Source organism: Macrobrachium rosenbergii, chromosome 42, assembly GCF_040412425.1.
Source record: "Macrobrachium rosenbergii isolate ZJJX-2024 chromosome 42, ASM4041242v1, whole genome shotgun sequence".
Lineage (NCBI taxonomy): Eukaryota > Metazoa > Arthropoda > Malacostraca > Decapoda > Palaemonidae > Macrobrachium > Macrobrachium rosenbergii.
In genome coordinates, this window is record NC_089782.1 from 29,319,236 (window position 1) to 29,338,318 (window position 19,083).

At 35.7% G+C, this 19,083-nt stretch overlaps 1 protein-coding gene across 1 annotated transcript in view; it reads left to right on the forward strand.

The window, feature by feature from the left end:
• LOC136827778 (uncharacterized) overlaps positions 1-18,281 on the forward strand; it is a 44,590-nt gene extending 26,309 nt beyond the window's left edge. The window contains exons 2-3 of the mRNA XM_067085236.1: positions 10,850-11,023; positions 17,948-18,281. Of these exons, the coding sequence (XP_066941337.1) occupies positions 10,850-11,023; positions 17,948-18,281 (508 nt within the window). The remainder of the gene's footprint in view (positions 1-10,849; positions 11,024-17,947) is intronic.
• The last annotated feature ends 802 nt before the right edge of the window (positions 18,282-19,083 follow it).

The window sequence follows — 19,083 nt, forward strand, 5'->3', positions numbered from 1 at the left end:
CTCTCTCTCTCTCTCTCTCTCTCTCTCTCTCTCTCTCTCTCTCTCTCTCTCTCTCTGGTAATACTTTTTTTACCCACTATGGTATCTCTCTCTCTCTCTCTCTCTCTCTCTCTCTCTCTCTCTCTATGGTAAGACTTTTTCCCACTATGATACTGCGGTTCGTTCTCATCCTACTTTTTATTTCTCTCTCTCTCTCTCTCTCTCTCTCTCTCTCTCTCTTTTGTTGTCCATTCAGTCTCCGGTTATTTTTCATCCCAGCGGCCCCTTTATTCACTCCGTGCATCCAATTCACTCAGGGGCGGATTTTTTCATTGACTTTCTCTATGTCCGTGTTCACACTTCAGTTCCATCACGGGGAGATTTCTCCTTTCTCTCTTTCTTTCTTTGTTTCTTTCTTCCGTTCTTTCTTTCTTTGGGGACAGGGATCTTTTCCCTGTAGGAATATAAATCGCAGGGGCGTAGGTATGTGTATACGTATGCATACAGGCTTATTGTATGTGTATTCTTCTCCCAAGGGTGGGAGGAGGGGTGGAGAGGCGAGGTTCCCCAAGGTGATACCCATTCTGTTTTCACGGCAGTTCAGTAGCTGTCACGTTACCCAGTTCAAGAGATGCATTGTAAGTTTTAATGGAACCACTGGCTTTATGTAACCTCTGATTTCTTTTTGTATATTATATATATATATATATATATATATATATATATATATATATATATATGTGTGTGTGTGTGTGTTTGTGTGTGTGTGTGTCTCAAGTAAAGGACAAGAAGTCGAAAGGCCTTGCAGCACTCCATTGTATCTCTTTCCTTCGTGGATTTTGTCTTTATTTATTTATTCATCACGTTCCACACTTTCGTCATTTAGTTATAAATATGTTTATACACACACACACACACATATATATATATATATATATATATATATATATATATATATATATATATATATATATATATATATATATATATATATATAAAAGTATATATATATATATATATATATATATATATATATATATATATATATATATATATATATATATATATATATATATATATATATATATATATATATATATATATATATATATTTATATATATAATTTTAAGCACGACAAAAGACTGTAATAAGATTTCATGTCAATCTTTCTTAACATTGTCTTCAAAATACAGAATTTTTTTACCTCCTGATGTATCTCATGATATATACATGTATTCTGTATTCCCTAAATACATATGAATGCACATCATCTGTATCACTTGAATTATTTCATGCTGTTCTTGACACCATGTTTTGGTTTTTTATGTATATTATAAATAATTTTCCTCTTTCGTACGCTTCCACCAGATAAAAGCCTACGTGTTGAGCGACGTTTGAAATGGATAGGATAATTGGCCCTCTTTTTTGGGGGGACTGAAAGGGGAAACCATCTCACTTACAGCAGTTGTCACCCACTGGACGAGAGATAGCTGACATATGATATGTTTTTAGTCATTTTTTTTCCTTTTTTTTTTTTGCAGCACATGCCTCTAAACGACAGTGTAAGAATGTTAATTTAAACTTAATTTCGTTATAATATGTTAGCTTCACTATTAGGACTAAATCTATTGTGCCGGCTTTGTCTGTCCGTCCGCACTTTTTTCTGTCCGCATTTCCTCTGTCCGCACTTTTGTCTGTCCGCACTTTTTCTGTCCGCATTTCTTCTGTCCGCACTTTTTTCTGTACGCCCTCAGGTCTTAAAAACTACTGCATATTGGTATGTTGACCATCCACACTCCAACATCAAACGTACCAAATAGTAGCCCTTTAGCCTCAGTAGTTTTTATTTTATTTAAGATTAACTGGCAACGATACTAGGATAGCCATAATCGTGGTTCAAGTTTCTGGCAACGATATAGGATACCGAGACCACCAACGGGCCGTGGTTCAGGTCTCATGGGCAGAAAACTCGATTGCGCCGAAAAAACTTGGGCGCATTCACTTATAATTGAAGTAAGCGTATAATTGTTAAACTAAATTTTTCGTTTGATTATAAGTACTTATTTGCCAAATGAAGAGGTTACAAGAAAAGAGAGAGAGAGAGAGAGAGAGAGAGAGAGAGAGAGAGAGAGAGAGAGAGAGAGAGAGAGAAATATAACTTTCAAGGGATATTAATGCATGGTAGTAAGAAATATCGTAATTTCCAAAGCTTTTTTTTTTTTTTAAGTTGGAGATTAATAACATTTTAGGGACAACACTTGACTTGAAGCTCTCATACGCTTAGAACAGCCCTATCCCTGAAAGACCTTAGGGTCCCAGGGCTTGGGATTATGCCCCTAAATTCCCAGATTCCACATTTCCATCCATCCATCTATCCTAGAGCAGTTGAATGTAAGTTGAATGGCTTTATGAAAGAAAAGCATTAGGAGGTGTTGATATAGTGTGTTAGCATTTGGGCGGATAATAATAATAATAATAATAATAATAATAATAATAATAATAATAATAATAATAATAATAATAATAATAAAATTGCTGACATGGTGTGTTAGCATTTGGGGGAATAATAATAATAATAATAATAATAATAATAATAATAATAATAATGAATTAATTAAAAGATGTTCATCGTAGCATGTCTCTTGAAATGGAGAAGTTAATCCACACTAATGTATGGCTACAAATATATTTATTTTTAAATTTATTTGTATCCATGCATAACAGTGGATTTGTTTCTCTGATAATAATAATAATAATAATAATAATAATAATAATAATAATAATAATAATAATAATAATAATAATAATAATAATAATAATATACAAAACGAGAGCTTTTGAGATTGAAAAGGAGAATGCAGCAGGTTCTCGAAAACTCTCCTTTTTATATATTTTTAATATATATATATATTTAGACTGACGCCATTGTGGATGTCTTCACCATTTTAGTGGCTCATGAGATTATGAGACTATTATAATAATAATAATAATAATAATAATAATAATAATATGATTACATTCGTCAGGGAATTCAGAACTCCCAGCTGTCGAAAAATGAGGACCCTCGAAAGGTTAGGGCCATTCCCAAGACCTCGGCCCTGAGATTTAACGCTCTCTCGATGAGGCTTCAAATTGCCCCCCCCAAAAAAAGGACCCTCGTTTGCCAAAACATTAATATTCCTGGGAATTTGAGCTGGTATATAATGTCTCTGCAAGGGTCGGGGAAACTGGCCTTCGAGAGAACCGCCGGTCACATATAAACGCATCCGTCTGTTTTTATGGGCCGACTTGAGATGTCGCCAGCGCCATCTCTTGTCAGGCTTGCGAGACTTGTGATCTCATTCTGTTCTCTAAAAGGTTGGTAGTTGGTCGAGAGTTACGGCTTCTCTGCTCGTTTTCGGATGTTAAAGACTGTCTGATAGTAAGAAAGGTTTGAATGGCGTTTAGGGTTGTTTTCTTTGTATATGTGTATGTGTGTGTATATAATATTTATACTGTATATATATAATTATATATATGTATATATATAAATAAATATATATATATATGTACAGTATATATATATATATATATATATATATATATATATATATATATATATATATATATATATATATATATATATATATATATAGTATATATAAATATATATATATATATATATATAAATGTATATATAAATATATATATATATATATATAAATATATATATATATATATATATGCATTTATATATACATTTATACACACACATATATATATATATATATATATATATATATATATATATATATATATATATATACTGTACATACTGTATATATATATAACGCTTTGCATGCGTGCGCTCCTGCGTTCATAATATAATCTTTATAATATTATAGGACAAAGATAAAATAGAGCTAGCAATAAAAAAAAAAGTCAGAGCAAAATCTGCCAGTATTTTCATCCGACGAATTATTATTACTATTTTTCCCATTATGTTTTGTGCAGTGTCTTCAATACCAGCGCGATTTTTCCGAAAATTGAAAATGATAAGTCTCATTTTTCCCGAGATTATCGCCGAAAAGAATCATGATTGCAGGGTGCAAATATTTCAGCGGCCGACGGGGCGGGGGGTGCGGGGGTGGGGGGGGAGGGGGGAAAGGGGAGGAGAATAAAGTGCAAAATGTAGTTAATAAAATTGAGAACGTATGGTCGAAAACCATTATGGCATTTTCATTTATCATGTTTGCGCGTAGAAAAGAGTTGGGTGGGGGGGGGGGGTTGACGAAGAGGGAGCCCTGGTAGGACATCCCCCCCAACCTTTCTCTTCTTCCAGGAATAAAATTCCGGATTTTCCAGGAATAAAATTAGGATTGGAGAAGAAGATTTTCAGAGCGATAGCCAAATAGACAGATAGATAGAAGAAAAGAGAGAGTGATAGATTGTAAGACAGATATATATATATATATATATATATATATATATATATATATATATATATATAGATAGATAGATAGATAGATAGATAGATAGATAGATAGAGAGAGAGAGAGAGATTAGATAGAGAGAGAGAGAGAGAGAGAGAGAGAGAGAGAGAGAGAGAGAGAGAGCTAGATAGATGGAGATGTAGATAAAGTGGTAGAAGAAAAAAAGAGAGAGAGAGAGAGAGAGAGAGAGAGAGAGAGAGAGAGAATAAGAGCGAGAGAAACAGAGAGAGAAACATAGTAGAGAGAGAGAGACAGAGAAAGAGATAGAGAGAGAGAGAGAGAGAGAGAGAGAATGAGAGAGAGAGAGAAACAGAGAGAGTGAGAGAGAGAGAGAGAGAGAGAAAACGAATATACATTTCCCTTAAACATTCATAAATCAAGGCTTGGGGAAAAAGCGGACGTAATATAACACTTAATTGGTGTAGTGCCGCTTAAAAATAGTTTGCAAATTGCGCATAATTGCAGCTCTGTATGAAATTCTTGCCCTCTCGCCGATCTGAAAACTTGTTGACACTGATAAACGGTGCGTCAGAAATTCTGGCCTTCCTTCCGCCATATTTCGGCCTGGAAGCAAGGAAGGAAGGGATTAGGTGAGAGAGAGAGAGAGAGAGAGAGAGAGAGAGAGAGAGAGAGAGGAGAGAGAGAGAGAGAGAGAGAGAGAGAGAGAGAGAGAGAGAGAGAGAGAGGAGGGAGGAGAGAGAGAGAGAGAGAGGGAAAGAAAGAGGGAGGAAAAGAGAGAGAGAGAAATTGAGGGGGAGAGAGAGAGATAGAGAGAGAAAGAGGAAGATTGAGAGAGAGATTAAGGAGAGAAAGAGAGAAAGGGAGAGAGAGAGAGAGAGAGAGAGAGAGAAAGAGGAAGATAGAGAGAGGGAGATCAGGGGAGAGAGAGAGAGAGAGAGAGAGAGAGAGAGAGAGAGAGAGAGAGAGAAGTAAAAAATCACCACCTGAATCTTCTTGAAATTACGGGGTGCTATGCTGAATTTTATCATCAAAATACCATAAGTTCAAAATTCGCATCCAGTTGTAAGAATAATATTAAATTTAACAAAAAGGCTTAATTTTGCGGAAGAGAGTTATCTCAGACTTTCCATAGTGAAGCCAAAAGGGAAAGAAAGACTTGGTTTTAAACAAACTCAACTGAAAGAAAAAGTTAATTGCAGAAAACGAAAAGCCAAGAAAGGCTTTATTTTAGACGAACGTTATTTTAGACATGCCATATTGTAGCGTAACGCCAAGTATGGCTCAGTTTTAGTCGAACGTCTTTTTAGACGAACCTTTTTTTTTTAGAAGAACGTTATTTTAGAGGAACGTTATGTTATAAGAACGTTTTAAAGGCGAATGTTTTTTAAAGGAACATTTTTTGAAACGAACGTTATTTTAGATAAACGTTTTTTTAGACAAACGTTATTTTAGACAAACATTATTTTAGACGAACGTCATTGTATTCGAACGTGTTTAAACATTTGTTTGAACATCGTTTAAACAAATATTATTTTAGATAAAAGTTATTTTAGACGAACATTATTTTAACGAACGTTCTTTAGACAAACATTATTTCAAAACAAACGTTATTTTTAGACAAACATTATTTAAAACAAACGTTATTTTAGACTAACGTCATCTCAGAAGTGTTCCATATTCGAGCGGATATATATAACAGAATATATGAGAGATATATATATATATATATATATATATATATATATATATATATATATATAATATATATATATATATATATATATATATATATATATATATATATATATATATATATATATATATATATTTAAGTCATATGAAATACCAAAAGATTGGAAATTTAGAACTCAGAACCAGATTTTAAGAGTAGGGCGTAGACGCCGTTATTGAATTTGTTTTGGGGCAGGGGAGGGGAAGGGGAAGGGGAAGGGGGAGGGAGGGAGGGGTAGGGAGAAAAAGAGAGAGATTCGGGATGTATTTTATATATTATGTAGTTCAGAGGTGTAGGTCATTGAGAGAGAGAGAGAGAGAGAGTATTTATGTTGTATAAGTTTGGCTAAGGAAAGGAGTATTAGCCTGTGTGTGTGACAGTTAATTAGAGAGAGAGAGAGAGAGAGAAAATAATTTCCTATGTTATATAATTACTAGTTGAGAAAAATACCGTCAGTCTCTATGTAACAGACATGTTGAGAGAGAGAGAGAGAGAGAGAGAGAGAGAGAGAGAGAGAGAGAGAGAGAGAGAGAGAGAGAGAGAAATTGTAGTTGTGTAAGAAGAATAATTTTAATTAAGAAAAGTACTGTCTGTTTGTATGTGAAAGTCAGTTTGTGTGTGTGTGTGAGAGAGAGAGAGAGAGAGAGAGAGAGAGAGAGAGAGAGATAAACGAGCACCTTATAGCGCGGATTAAAACTGGCCCCCTTGCACAGATTGATGAAACGAATTCACTCAAAAAGCTGATGACCTGAAAAGGGAGAAATTCTCAAATCGTTCAGGTCATGCAAATTCGCCCATGTAATAAATCTTGCATTAGCGATCTCCTTAGCGCTTAAAATATTCACCTCAAAGCTCACTGAAGCACCTTGTTCAAAAGTTAATAAGAAGATTAGACCTGACTAAGGCAAAGGGTAGATGTGTGTGTATTGCTGTAGTCTCATACGCCCTAAATCAAAGGAAAATGGTCCATTTAGATTTTTGTATAGCTTAAATCTACGTAGCAGCTGTTAGTAATATTATTTTTAAGTTCAACCATTTTAAACGTTGCAAAAAAAAAAAGTTATTGAATACCTGGATCAGGTAAAATTAGGAGACAGTTGTTTTTATGTCATTTTCTTAAAAAAAATACCCTCGATTCATCCTAGTGATGTTGAAATGTTAAAATGTTATTCATACATACATATGCACAATGGTTATCTATGCATTTGAAGTAAATAATAAAGAACTCCGCTAACATACGTAATTTTTTTCTACGTGTCATCATCGCAAACAGTTGATGTAGGTACCCTATGCAGCTGAAATAGTGGGGATACCGTCATTTACCTGGGGATACATGAAATCAAACACCTTTGACTTTTCAGTGTAAAGGGTTAAGCTCCGACGTCAAGGGAATTTAGAGGAAAAACCAGAATTCCAATATCACCCTTATGGTAACGCGGTCTTAGGCTCAATTTTCCTTGCACGTATAGAGTATCACGTATCGAGATTGATTTCCAAGGTGTGTCAAGTGTCATCCATTATTAGGGTCAGATCTCTCGGCCCGATCCATAATTTAGTATGCTTTGCACGGTAGGGTTAAATATAGGCCTGTGTGGAGTTAGTTTGGACGTTGTTTCATATATATATATATATATATATATATATATATATATATATATATATATATATATATATATATATATATATATATATATATATATATATATATATATATATATATATATAAGAATAGTTGTTTGGAAACTAAACAGCCAAAAGTTTAAAGGTGGTACTTGTGGAAATTTGTCAATTTATTTCTGATATTTATGAGGCGTTACGTAAGCATGGCTCTCTGCTGAATGTATTAGCTTCATGATCAACCTTCAGAATAGATATATTACACATTAATGGAGTCAAATGTTTACTGAGCCGTGAAGGTTGTCGTGAGAGAGAGCTGTTCCGTTTTCCCTTATCAAGGACAACTAGTGAAAGGAAACTTTTGTCACGACTGGTAATATTGAAATGTTTAAAGGGTGGTGTTGGAGGCTAATAGGAGGATCTTAGGAAAAAGAAATATAATGTATGTATATATATATATATACAGTATATACATGTATATATATATATAATCTATGTATATATAATTCTGTCTTCTCTTACTATTATTTTTTATTTTTTCATTATTTTTATTTGTTTATTTAAATTTTTTTGTATTTATCCAATTTACTTTTATTAATTTTAAAATTATATATATATATGATATATATATATATATATATATATATATATATATATATATATATATATATATATATATATATATATATATATATATATGTGTATATATGTGTGTGTGTATGTGTATACACTGAATGACTAAGGACAGGCTTTGGTCATAAAAGCTCACTTGAGCTTTCTTATCAAGTGAAGTAAGAAGAACTGACATTAAGTAGCGCGAATAAAGACAAGAGAAAATGTCGAGAGAGAGAGAGAGAGAGAGAGAGAGAGAGAGAGAGAGAGAGAGAGAGATGGCTGGCCTTTCCTGCTTTGTACTGACTAACTAGAGGTTAGGGTATATATTGCTTTATGTAACTCGCGATTTAAATTGATAGTATTTTCTCACAAAAGGAATATTGGTAGTTTTTATTTTTATTAATGTTTGTTTGTCCTGGGAGGTTGTACTCATCAGATGTGTGTGTGTGTGTGTGAGAGAGAGAGAGAGAGAGAGAGAGAGAGAGAGAGAGAGAGAGAGAGAGAGAGAGAGAGTAGGCTTATCTGTCCATTTCAACATCAGGCCGTCAGATTGATATAGGCATTGTTGAGAAATAAAAGAAAGGTCTCTCTCTCTCTCTCTCTCTCTCTCTCTCTCTCTCTCTCTCTCTCTCTCTCTCTCGTGTTGTAAATAAAAAACGCAACTTTGTATTCTCTCTCTCTCTCTCTCTCTCTCTCTCTCATACCAACCCAGGTGTTTTCCCAGCGGTTCGAGCGATCTAAATCATTGTTAAACATCGCTTGGAAATCTCGGCCAGGTTTTAATGGCGCTGATTTCCCCTGGGGGAATCTTTTTCATCGAATGACAACCTTCCTCTGCTTCCCCCGGGGGCTGTCGATGTTACTACAGATTTTGCGGGCTCTCGAGAGAGGTCTCGGTACGCTAAACTGTTTTTGATAAATTCATATCTTCACGTACGCTCGCGCGCGCATGCGAGGTGCGCTTGTAAGTACAAGACACTCTATAAGAATATTAATATGTTCTCGTACATGTGAATGTCTATGTTTACATATGCAGTAACTTGTAAATGTCCTCAAGTTAATGATATACTGTACATTGCTCACATATACCTTTACTTAGTAATTTTTTGCTGTGTAATTATTAATTGATGCCATACAACACTCATACACTTTTACTTGCTAATTTTTTATGTGTAACCATTGCTAAATTTCAAATTTCATTTACAAGAAGGCTTGTTAACCTACTAGGCTTTTTTTGTGAAATGTCAGTTCATACTTTTAGGCCACAAGTAAAATACCATATCATAGCAGATCGGGGGTTTAGTGTCATCTTCCTGTATTTTCAACTGCAATGCTAAAGGCACATAAAAGAGCGGTTTTAGTAGCTTTTAGTTTTCTGAAAAGAAAACTACTGTGCCGGCTTTGTCTGTCCGTCCGCACTTTTTTCTGTCCGCACTTTTTCTCTCCGCCCTGAGATCTTAAAAACTACCGAGGCTAGAGGGCTGCAAAGTAGTATGTTGATCATCCACCCTCCAGTCATCAAACATACCAAATTGCAGCCCTCTAGCCTCTGTAGTTTTTGTTTGATTTAAGGTTAAAGTTAGCCATCATCGTGCTTCTGGAAACGATATAGGATTGGCCATCATCGGGCCGTGGTTAAAGTTTCATTGGCTGCGGTTCATACAGCATTACACCGAGACCACCGAAAGATAGATCTGTTTTCGATAGCCTTGATTATGCGCTGTAGCGGCTGCGCAGAAAACTCGATTGCGCCGAAGAAACTCCGGCGCATTTTTTACTTGTTTGGGTTGCAAGCATTTCGTTTATTGCCTGAGCAGGTATACCAAGAAATGATAATAAGTAATTGCAAAGCTTAGCAAAATTGTTTCTGTTGCTTTATTTTATAATATTAAATATTAATTTTATTACACTCGTACATAGGTAAGATGGTCTACTATAGTCATTTTAAAAGGGGTTAATTTGTGAACGAAAAATTGATTTGTAATAAGTGGAAATTAGGACGCATCTAGAAATTAACTGTAGTTTTAAAACAGGGTGTTTGTAAGTCAAAATGACATCTCTCAGTTTAGAAATAATAAGAGGATATTATATATACATGATATATATGTATATATATATATATATATATATATATATATATATATATATATATATATATATATATATATATATAAATTTCTGACTCACATCAGGATCAAGGTCTTTCAAACGAAAGACCAGCGGTCTGGTCTTTCATTTGAAAGACAAGGGTTCGATCCTGATGCGAGTCAGAAATTTATTTTGTTCCACACGTGATTTGTGTTGATTATTTTATATAATATATATATATATATATATATATATATATATATATATATATATATATATATATATATAGATAGATAGATAGATAGATAGATAGATAGATAGATAGATAGATAGATATATTCCATAAAAATCAGCGAGAAAAAAAATCCCCACCCCCTTTCCCAGGGGCGCAGCAAAGTCCAAAATTGTTCGGTTCTCATCTCAAGGACTGCAACAGCAGATGACGGAAGGTACACATCAAAAGTTCTCTCACTCACTCTCCACTCACGACGGTCAAGTGGAAGTGGAAGGGGGAGGGGAGAGGGAGGGTGATTTTTCGTCCTTCGTGAAGGGGAAGGGGTGAGGTTTAGGGTAGGGGGATAAGGCGGGGGTGGAAATTGTGATTTGAAGACACCCTTTGGAGATCGCCTTTCGATGGATCAAGAGAGAGATATTAGTGTTGACTCCGTCAAGATGTAGGGAGTATTTTTTTTTTTTGGGGGGTTAGGGGAGCGAGAGGGGAAGGGGGTGTGGTTGAGGTAGGGGGCGACTGGTTGTGTTTGTGAGTGTGTGTATGGTTTTTATTGCAAGTGGATAGAATACATTTATTATATGTATATATAAGAGATACCGATTAGACAGTGATTTAGCATATAATATTTCAACAAATACCCCCCTTCTCTCTCTCTCTCTCTCTCTCTCTCTCTCTCTCTCTCTCTCTCTCTCTCTCTCTCTCTCTCTCTCTCTCTCTCTCTCTCAGAGGAAAGGGCACCACGTAAAGAGTGGTTTTTCTTGCGCCATAAACTGAAAGGAAAAGAAAATGTATGAAATATTTTTAAGTTCGCGTTTTCCAACTTCATATTTTTGTAATTCTTTTTATTTCTAAGATTTTTATTGTGCTTTTTTTGTATCTGCCCCAAAAATACATAGATATATTTAGAACATCCTTGTAACATTATTAAGATTAATAACTAACATTTAAGTCGCAGATGTATACTCTCTCTCTCTCTCTCTCTCTCTCTCTCTCTCTCCCTTTGTGGTGTATTTGAAAAATACTATTTTTCTGTATTCTCTTTCTCTCTCGTGTTGTAATTCTAAAATGCTTCTTTGTACGCTCTCTCTCTCTCTCTCTCTCTCTCTCTCTCTCTCTCTCTCTCTCTCTCTTCTCTCTCTCTGAAAGTAATTATATTTACTTTTAATGTCACTGCTCTGTATATTATATACTGTATACAAGTATGGATTCAAACAGAGATGCGCATATTTTTTCTTATAAAAAGTTTTCCTTTACTTAAAGGTAATAATTTATTCATCAAATTACAGCCGAGTATATTTAGGAAATTGTATATTACTGGAACAAATAAAAATGGTATTAAAAAATACATAAACTGTTTGTAACTTGCTTGTACCGTCAGAAACATTTCACTGCTTTGGCAGTTGCATTTCTGCTTTCGGGTTCACAGTTGACTGCAGTCTCCCCTACCCACCACAAAGCTCCCCCTCCCAAATCCCCCTACCCCCTTTTCTCCCACCCCCTCCTGCTTGTACTCTATATCATATCACTTACCAAAAAAAAATATAAAAAAGAAAAAAGAAAAAAAGAGAAATATCGTGGTTCGGAGAACTATACTGGTTGGAGGAAAAAAGTTTTTTTTTTTTGTTGGTGTGTGTTGAAAAGCTCTGCCCAATCATCAGTGTGGAATATAATCGTGATACGGTTGAGAGATTCGAGCGTAAACACGTTTTACGGATTCCAACCTAAATAGTTTTTTATTAAGGATTCGAACCTAAAATTTTTATTTTTAGGATTTGAACCTTGAAACGTTTTTTTTAGGGATTCGAACTTTAACTCGTTTTTAATAGATCGAATCTAAAAATGTCTTTAAGGATTCGAACCTAAACACTTTTTTTAGGGATTCGAAACAAAAAAATTTTAGGGATTCGAACCTTAAAACGTTTTTTTAGGCATTAGTATCTTAACACTATTTTAAGGGATCGAACTTAAAAACGTGTTTAGGGATTCGAATCTAAACACATACAGTATGTTTAGGGATCCGAACCTAAACACGTTTTTAGGGGTCGAACCTTAACACCTTTTTAATGGATCGAACCTAAAAACGTTTTTAGGGATTCGAACCTAAACACATATGTTTAGGAATTCGAACCTAAACACGTTTTTAGGGGGGTCGAACCATATCAAATTTTTAAGGGATCGAACCTAAAAACGTGTTTTAGGGATTCGAACCTAAACACATATTTTTAGAAATTCGAACCTAAACACGTTTAGAGGTCAAACCTGAACATGTTTGTTTTAGGGAATCGAACTTAAACACGTGTTTTAGGGAATCGAACCTAAATACGTTTTTAGGGGTTCGAACCTAAACAACTTTGTAAAGGGATTCAAACCTAAACCACTTTTTTAACGGATTCGAACCTAAAGACTATTTTTTTTAGGGATCCGAACCCAAAAACTTTTTTTTAGGGATTCGAAACTAAAGACGTGTTTTGAGCACGTTTAATTTATCAGAGGTTGTGGTAGATATGTGTGTATGTGACATTGCTCATTTTGGATTTTATCATTTTTTCTATATTATTATTGTTCTCTATTATTACTGGTATATTACTACTATTCCGACCGATTAGGATGTTGTTAGTGCTGCTTTTATTAGTCTTTTTATTGTGATTTTTAAATAGAAGTATTTTTATCATCTGTTTAATTATCGAATTACGAAACTTTTTGGGGATAAATGTGAAGCTTGAAAAAGGATATTAAGATTATCATCATCATCCTCAGTAATGATACTACTACTACTAGTAATAGTAAATAGTACAGTAGTAGTTTTGCTGTTTATTGTTGTGGTTATAATATTTTCATAAATTATTTCTGTGCGAAAATTTAAAAGAATAAGTGATAATAGTAGTAATATTAGTAGTAGTTATTATGATAGTGTCTATCATCATCATCATCATTATCATCAGTAGAAATAGAAGTAATAATGGTCGAAGTTATTGTTTGTTATTGTTGTTATAATTTCTTCATGAATGATTTTTGTGTAACTTTAAAAAAAACATATTAAGACTATCATCATCATCATCATCATCATCATTCTCGCCATCAGCAGCAGCACCATCAGCAGCAGTAGTAGTAATAATATTAGTAGTAACAGTAGTAATTATTGTTGTTTATTTTATCATGAACGATTTCTTTAAAAGGATATTTAGACAAATATCATCATCATCGTCATCATCAGTAGTAATAGTAATAGTAGTAGCGGTAATAATAATACTAGTATTAATAGTAGTAGTTATTGTTGTTTATTTTTAATGAATGACTGCAATACGTGCAACAAGTCTCGCAGGGTATCAAGTGCTGGGAAGGAGTTTTGCAAGCAGGCTCTTGAAAGGTCAAGCAAGGGCATTTACCCTCATGCCCAGCATGTATCCTTCTTCTTTCATTAAAATGGACGTTGGATCTCTCTCTCTCTCTCTCTCTCTCAAGACAGTGATTCTTGTAAACTCGTTCATGAGTTAGTGTTTTGTGCTGCTAAAGTATAAATGGAATATGGATTTGAACAAGTTTCTCTCTCTCTCTCTCTCTCTCTGGGTTGGGCATTTGGTAAGATTTCAGCCAACCTAGCACCCGTCAAAGCTTCCTAATTTGCATTTGTCATCTTTCGATAACTCAATTTACGATTCAGCAAATTTACCTGAGCTATGCAGTATGTCAGCTATGAACTTCAAAAAAAAAGGGGGAAAAAAGCCTTTTTTGAGACTGCCTGAGCCCTTGCAGTTGTCAGAAGTGAACTTAAAAAAAAAAAAGAAAAAAGGCACTTTTTTGGGTTCTAACTGAACCTTGCAGTATGTCAGAAGCGAATTTAAAAAAAAAGGAGAAATAGAGTCGTATTTTGAGGATACCTGGGCCATGCAGTATGTCAGAAGTAAACTAAAAAAAAAAAAAGAAAAGTCACCTGTTTCCAGGCTACCTGGGCCTTGCAGTATGTCAGAAACGAGCTAAAAATGAAAGAAGAAAGTCTCTCTTTTTTGGGCTACCTGGGCCATGCAGTATGTCAGAAGTGAACTGACAAAAAAAAACAGAAGAAAAAAGGACCCTTTTTTGAAGTCCTGCACGGCCGCCATCCACCAGTTGTTTGTCAGCCCCGCTGTTATGGTTGGCAAACAAGACCATTGCAGTGGAAGATGGTTTGTTTGCGCGTCGTTTGTTCTTTCGATTGTGGTTTGGGCCGTGGTTTGTTGACGTAGGGGCCCCCCCCTCCCTCCTAAAATCCCACCACCCTCCCTTGTGTGTTGATTTTGAAAGGCTCTGCCAATACGCAGCCAAATATTTTGCTTGTAATACGAGGGATTTGTGGTCGCCAGATTTTCAGTTTTTTTTTTTTTTTTACTATTTTTATTTTGGCTGTGTTCGTTCATGTTATATATTTTAACTTTATTTCAACTTTAAGAGGTTGGAGGCTGGACCTTTTTATTCATTGTTCTCTTTTGTTTTATATGGTCATGCACTTCTAAAATATTATTGGTAATTGTCTCAGTTAGGTAGTCATGAGGTATAAAATATATACAGCATATATATAAATATGTGTGTGTGTGTGTATACATCAGAGAGAGAGAGAGAGAGAGAGAGAGAGAGAGAGAGAGAGAGAGAGAGAGAGAGTCTCCCTTCGGACCACGACGGAAATGACAAGAAGTCAGTGAAAACAAATCTGTCAAGAAAGAGGACATAAAGAAAATGAAATGTGCCTCTGAGAGAGAGAGAGAGAGAGAGAGAGAGAGAGAGAGAGAGAGAGAGAGAGTTCAAGCAAACAAGTCTCCAGGCATCGCCAGGAAGACGGACAGGGTGTCAGACTCATGATAAAGGAAGCAGAAGGGTGCAGAGTGCGATAAAGTTGGGGTAGCCATTATTGGCAAAGAACCTCAGGAAGCGTCCTATAGACAAGGGCAGTGGGGGGGAGACGCTAAGGAGAGAGAGAGAGAGAGAGAGAGAGAGAGAGAGAGAGAGAGATAGTGTTATACTTGTCAGAAGGAAAAGGCAACAAGACGAACAACACCGGTAAGAAATGACAGGGAACTGGGATTGGTGTATAGGGGAACATCACCCCCCTGAGTATGTGGAAGAACAACAGCAAGAGAAAAAGAAACGACAATAATTGGGGGTTTGTTGCGCAAATTCTGGTTGACTCGGATAGAAAAGTAACTTCAAAAACAACCATGGTGTCTGCCAAGGATATAAAAACAACCTTAAAAACAAAATAATTAGGGTTTTCTTGTAGAAATGGTGGCCGATTAGGATAGAAAAACAACATTGAAATTAACAACAATCAGGGTTTTCTTGTGCAGACGTTGTCTGTCGAGAATAGAAAAACAACAGCAAAAACAGAAACGAACACCAATAATTATGGCGGTCTCGAACAATAACTGGATATAAAAACAACAGTAAAATAAAAAAAACAAACGCCAATAATTAGGTTTTCTGTACAAACTCTGGGTGACAGCGGTAGAAAAACAACTGTAAACAACAACAACAAAAAAAAGAAATTAAAATGACGAAAACAGGAATTAAAATGACGAAGAACAGATGGGAAAAAAGATAGATAAGATAAAGGCAGAGAACGTGAAATACAAGCCAATTAAGGAAATTGTAGGAATAAGGCAAATATAAGGAATAGACTGCAAAGGAAGGAACGGAGGAACTGAAGGGGAAAAAGATATATAAATATAAGGTAGAAGATAAATGAAATAAAATATTTGAATGAGCAAATATATAGAGAAAACTGCAAGGGAAGGCCGCAAGCAGTAGAAAAGTATTTAAGGCAAAAATTCTTGCATATTAAAATCTCAGATACAGGAAACACCACTTTTTTTTTTAATGTGAAAAGCGGTATTTTAATGCATCACTAATATTCGTATCTTGAAGGTTTTTTCTGATGTTTGATATTTTTAGGTTAATTGATTCTTAATTAATTATGTTAAGTTTGAAAAGAATGTTTTAAAAATAAGAAAAACTATTGAATGTTGTCATATATTTCTTCGTTGTTTCATGAAGTTTTTGGTGTTATAGAAGCCACATGGTAGTGTTATTTTGTTTGTTTGTTTGTGTATGTGTGTTTGTGTGTGTGTGTGTGAGAGAGAGAGAGAGAGAGAGAGAGAGAGAGAGAGAGAGAGAGAGAGAGAGAGAGAGATGTCATTTGTTTCACATAATATTTGGTATTATGGAGCCACATACAGAATCCTTTTGTTTGTGTGTGTTTGTGTGTGTGAGAGAGAGAGAAAGAGAAAAAATATTTGTCATTTGTTTTATATAATGTTTAGAATTAAGGAGCCACATGATATTATTTTGTGTGTGTGTGTGTGTGTGTGTGTGTGTAATGTGTAAGAGAGAGAGAGAGAGAAATATTTATTTGTTTCACATAATGTCTGATATTACGGAGATACGTGGTGGTATTATTTTGTTTGTGTGTGTGTATGTGTGTGTGTGTGTGTGTGTGAGAGAGAGAGAGAGAGAGAGAGATAAAGAGAGAGAATCCCATCAAGAAAAAGAACCTCGACGAAAGGATAAAAGGGCAATGTAATACAAAAGTGATGGGAGAGCTGAAATGAAAATACGGCAGTTTCACGCCCATTCAATATATACCGACGCCAGGTAATACCACCATGCCATCACCCCCAATACCCTCTTTACTGCAGAGCCGTTGCATTGTGTTCCTGAGAGAGAGAGAGAGAGAGAGAGAGAGAGAGAGAGAGAGAGAGAGAGAGCGCCAGCCCCAACCCAAAGGCAGGGTAGCGAAGACGCGCTTAAACATATTCATCGCGGCCGTTGATGAATTGTGTTGCGGGAAGAGGACACACGACGGAGAGAGAGAGAGAGAGAGAGAGAGAGAGAGAGAGAGAGAGAGAGAGAGAGAGACGGAAAGGAATGTCTGTGCGCGTTAAACACGGTGATAGCGGTTAGCTACATGCATTAATTAGAGGCAGTTGTGCACATGACATCTGGATGGCCAGAGGGCTTAAAGCGAGTCTGGGACGCGTCGCCATGATTCTCCTCCTCCTCCTCCCCTTCCTCCTCCACCTCCTCCTCCTCCTCCTCCTCCTCCTCCTCCTCCTCTATCTCCTCCATGCTTGCATCTTTGTTTCCTCATTTTATTCCTTCATGTCATGACACTCCTTTGTTTCTTATCGCTCTCTCTCTCTCTCTCTCTCTCTCTCTTCTTCTTCTTCTTCTTCTTCTTCTTCCTTCAGTCCTCGCCTCTCTTTCCATCCTTCCATCCTTAGCCTCCTCCCCTCCTCCTCGTCCTCCTCCTCTTCATCCCTTTCTTCTTCTTCCTCTTCCATCTCCTTGTCTTCCTCCTCCTCCTCCTCCTCCTCCTCCTCCTCCTCTTCCTCTCCTCCTCCTCCTCCTCCTCCTCCTTCACGCCTCTCCTGGCTCCCATATCCTCATCTTCCTTCATCTACTCCTGCATTTCACTCCTCTCCATTCTTTCCATCCTTCCATTCTCCTCCTTCTCCTCCTCCCCCTCCTCCATTCCTCTCTTCACCTGCTCCCGCATATCATCTTCATGCTCCCCGTCAGCGCCTTCTACGAGAAGCAGTTTCACGAAGGGCGTAATGGGAGGACGAGACGGGAAACGGAATTAAGAAGACCTGATAATGGGCTAGGATTAAGAGGGGACGGATAAATGCTGACAGGCATAAGAGGAGAGAAACGGTTGTGGTGGTTGCATTCCACGCAACTAAAATGTTTTCGGTTGTGTGTGTGTTTTTTTTTATTAAGCGTATTATCATCTGTATGATCTGGTTGCTAAGGAAATGGAGCGGGAAGTGTTTGGGGTTTTTGTGTGTATATATATATATATATATATATATATATATATATATATATATATATATATATATATATATATATATATATATATATATATATATATATATATATTATATATATATAATCAGAAAGCTACAAACGTCCTTTAATATCCAATTCATCTGCAATATATTTTCATATATGTTACCGAAGGGAATTTTAGTTGATAATAAGTCCACCCGTCCGTTGGTCAGACCAGCGACGGACGAGGAATGGACCACAGTGACACACACTCAACCACTGTAGTCCTGATTCCTCGTCCGTGTTATCAACTAAAAAAATCCCCTTCGGTAACATATATGAAAATATATTGGTAGTCCTGATTCCTCGTCCGTCGCTGGTTCGACCCCACGGGACGGTGGACTTATTATCAACTAAAATTCCCCTTCGGTAACATATATGAAAATATATTATCCGAGGTAGTGAATTGGATATTAAAGGACGTTTGTAGCTTTCTGATTGTATATGAATCACGGTGATGTGATAAATAGTATATATATATATATATATATATATATATATATATATATATATATATATATATATA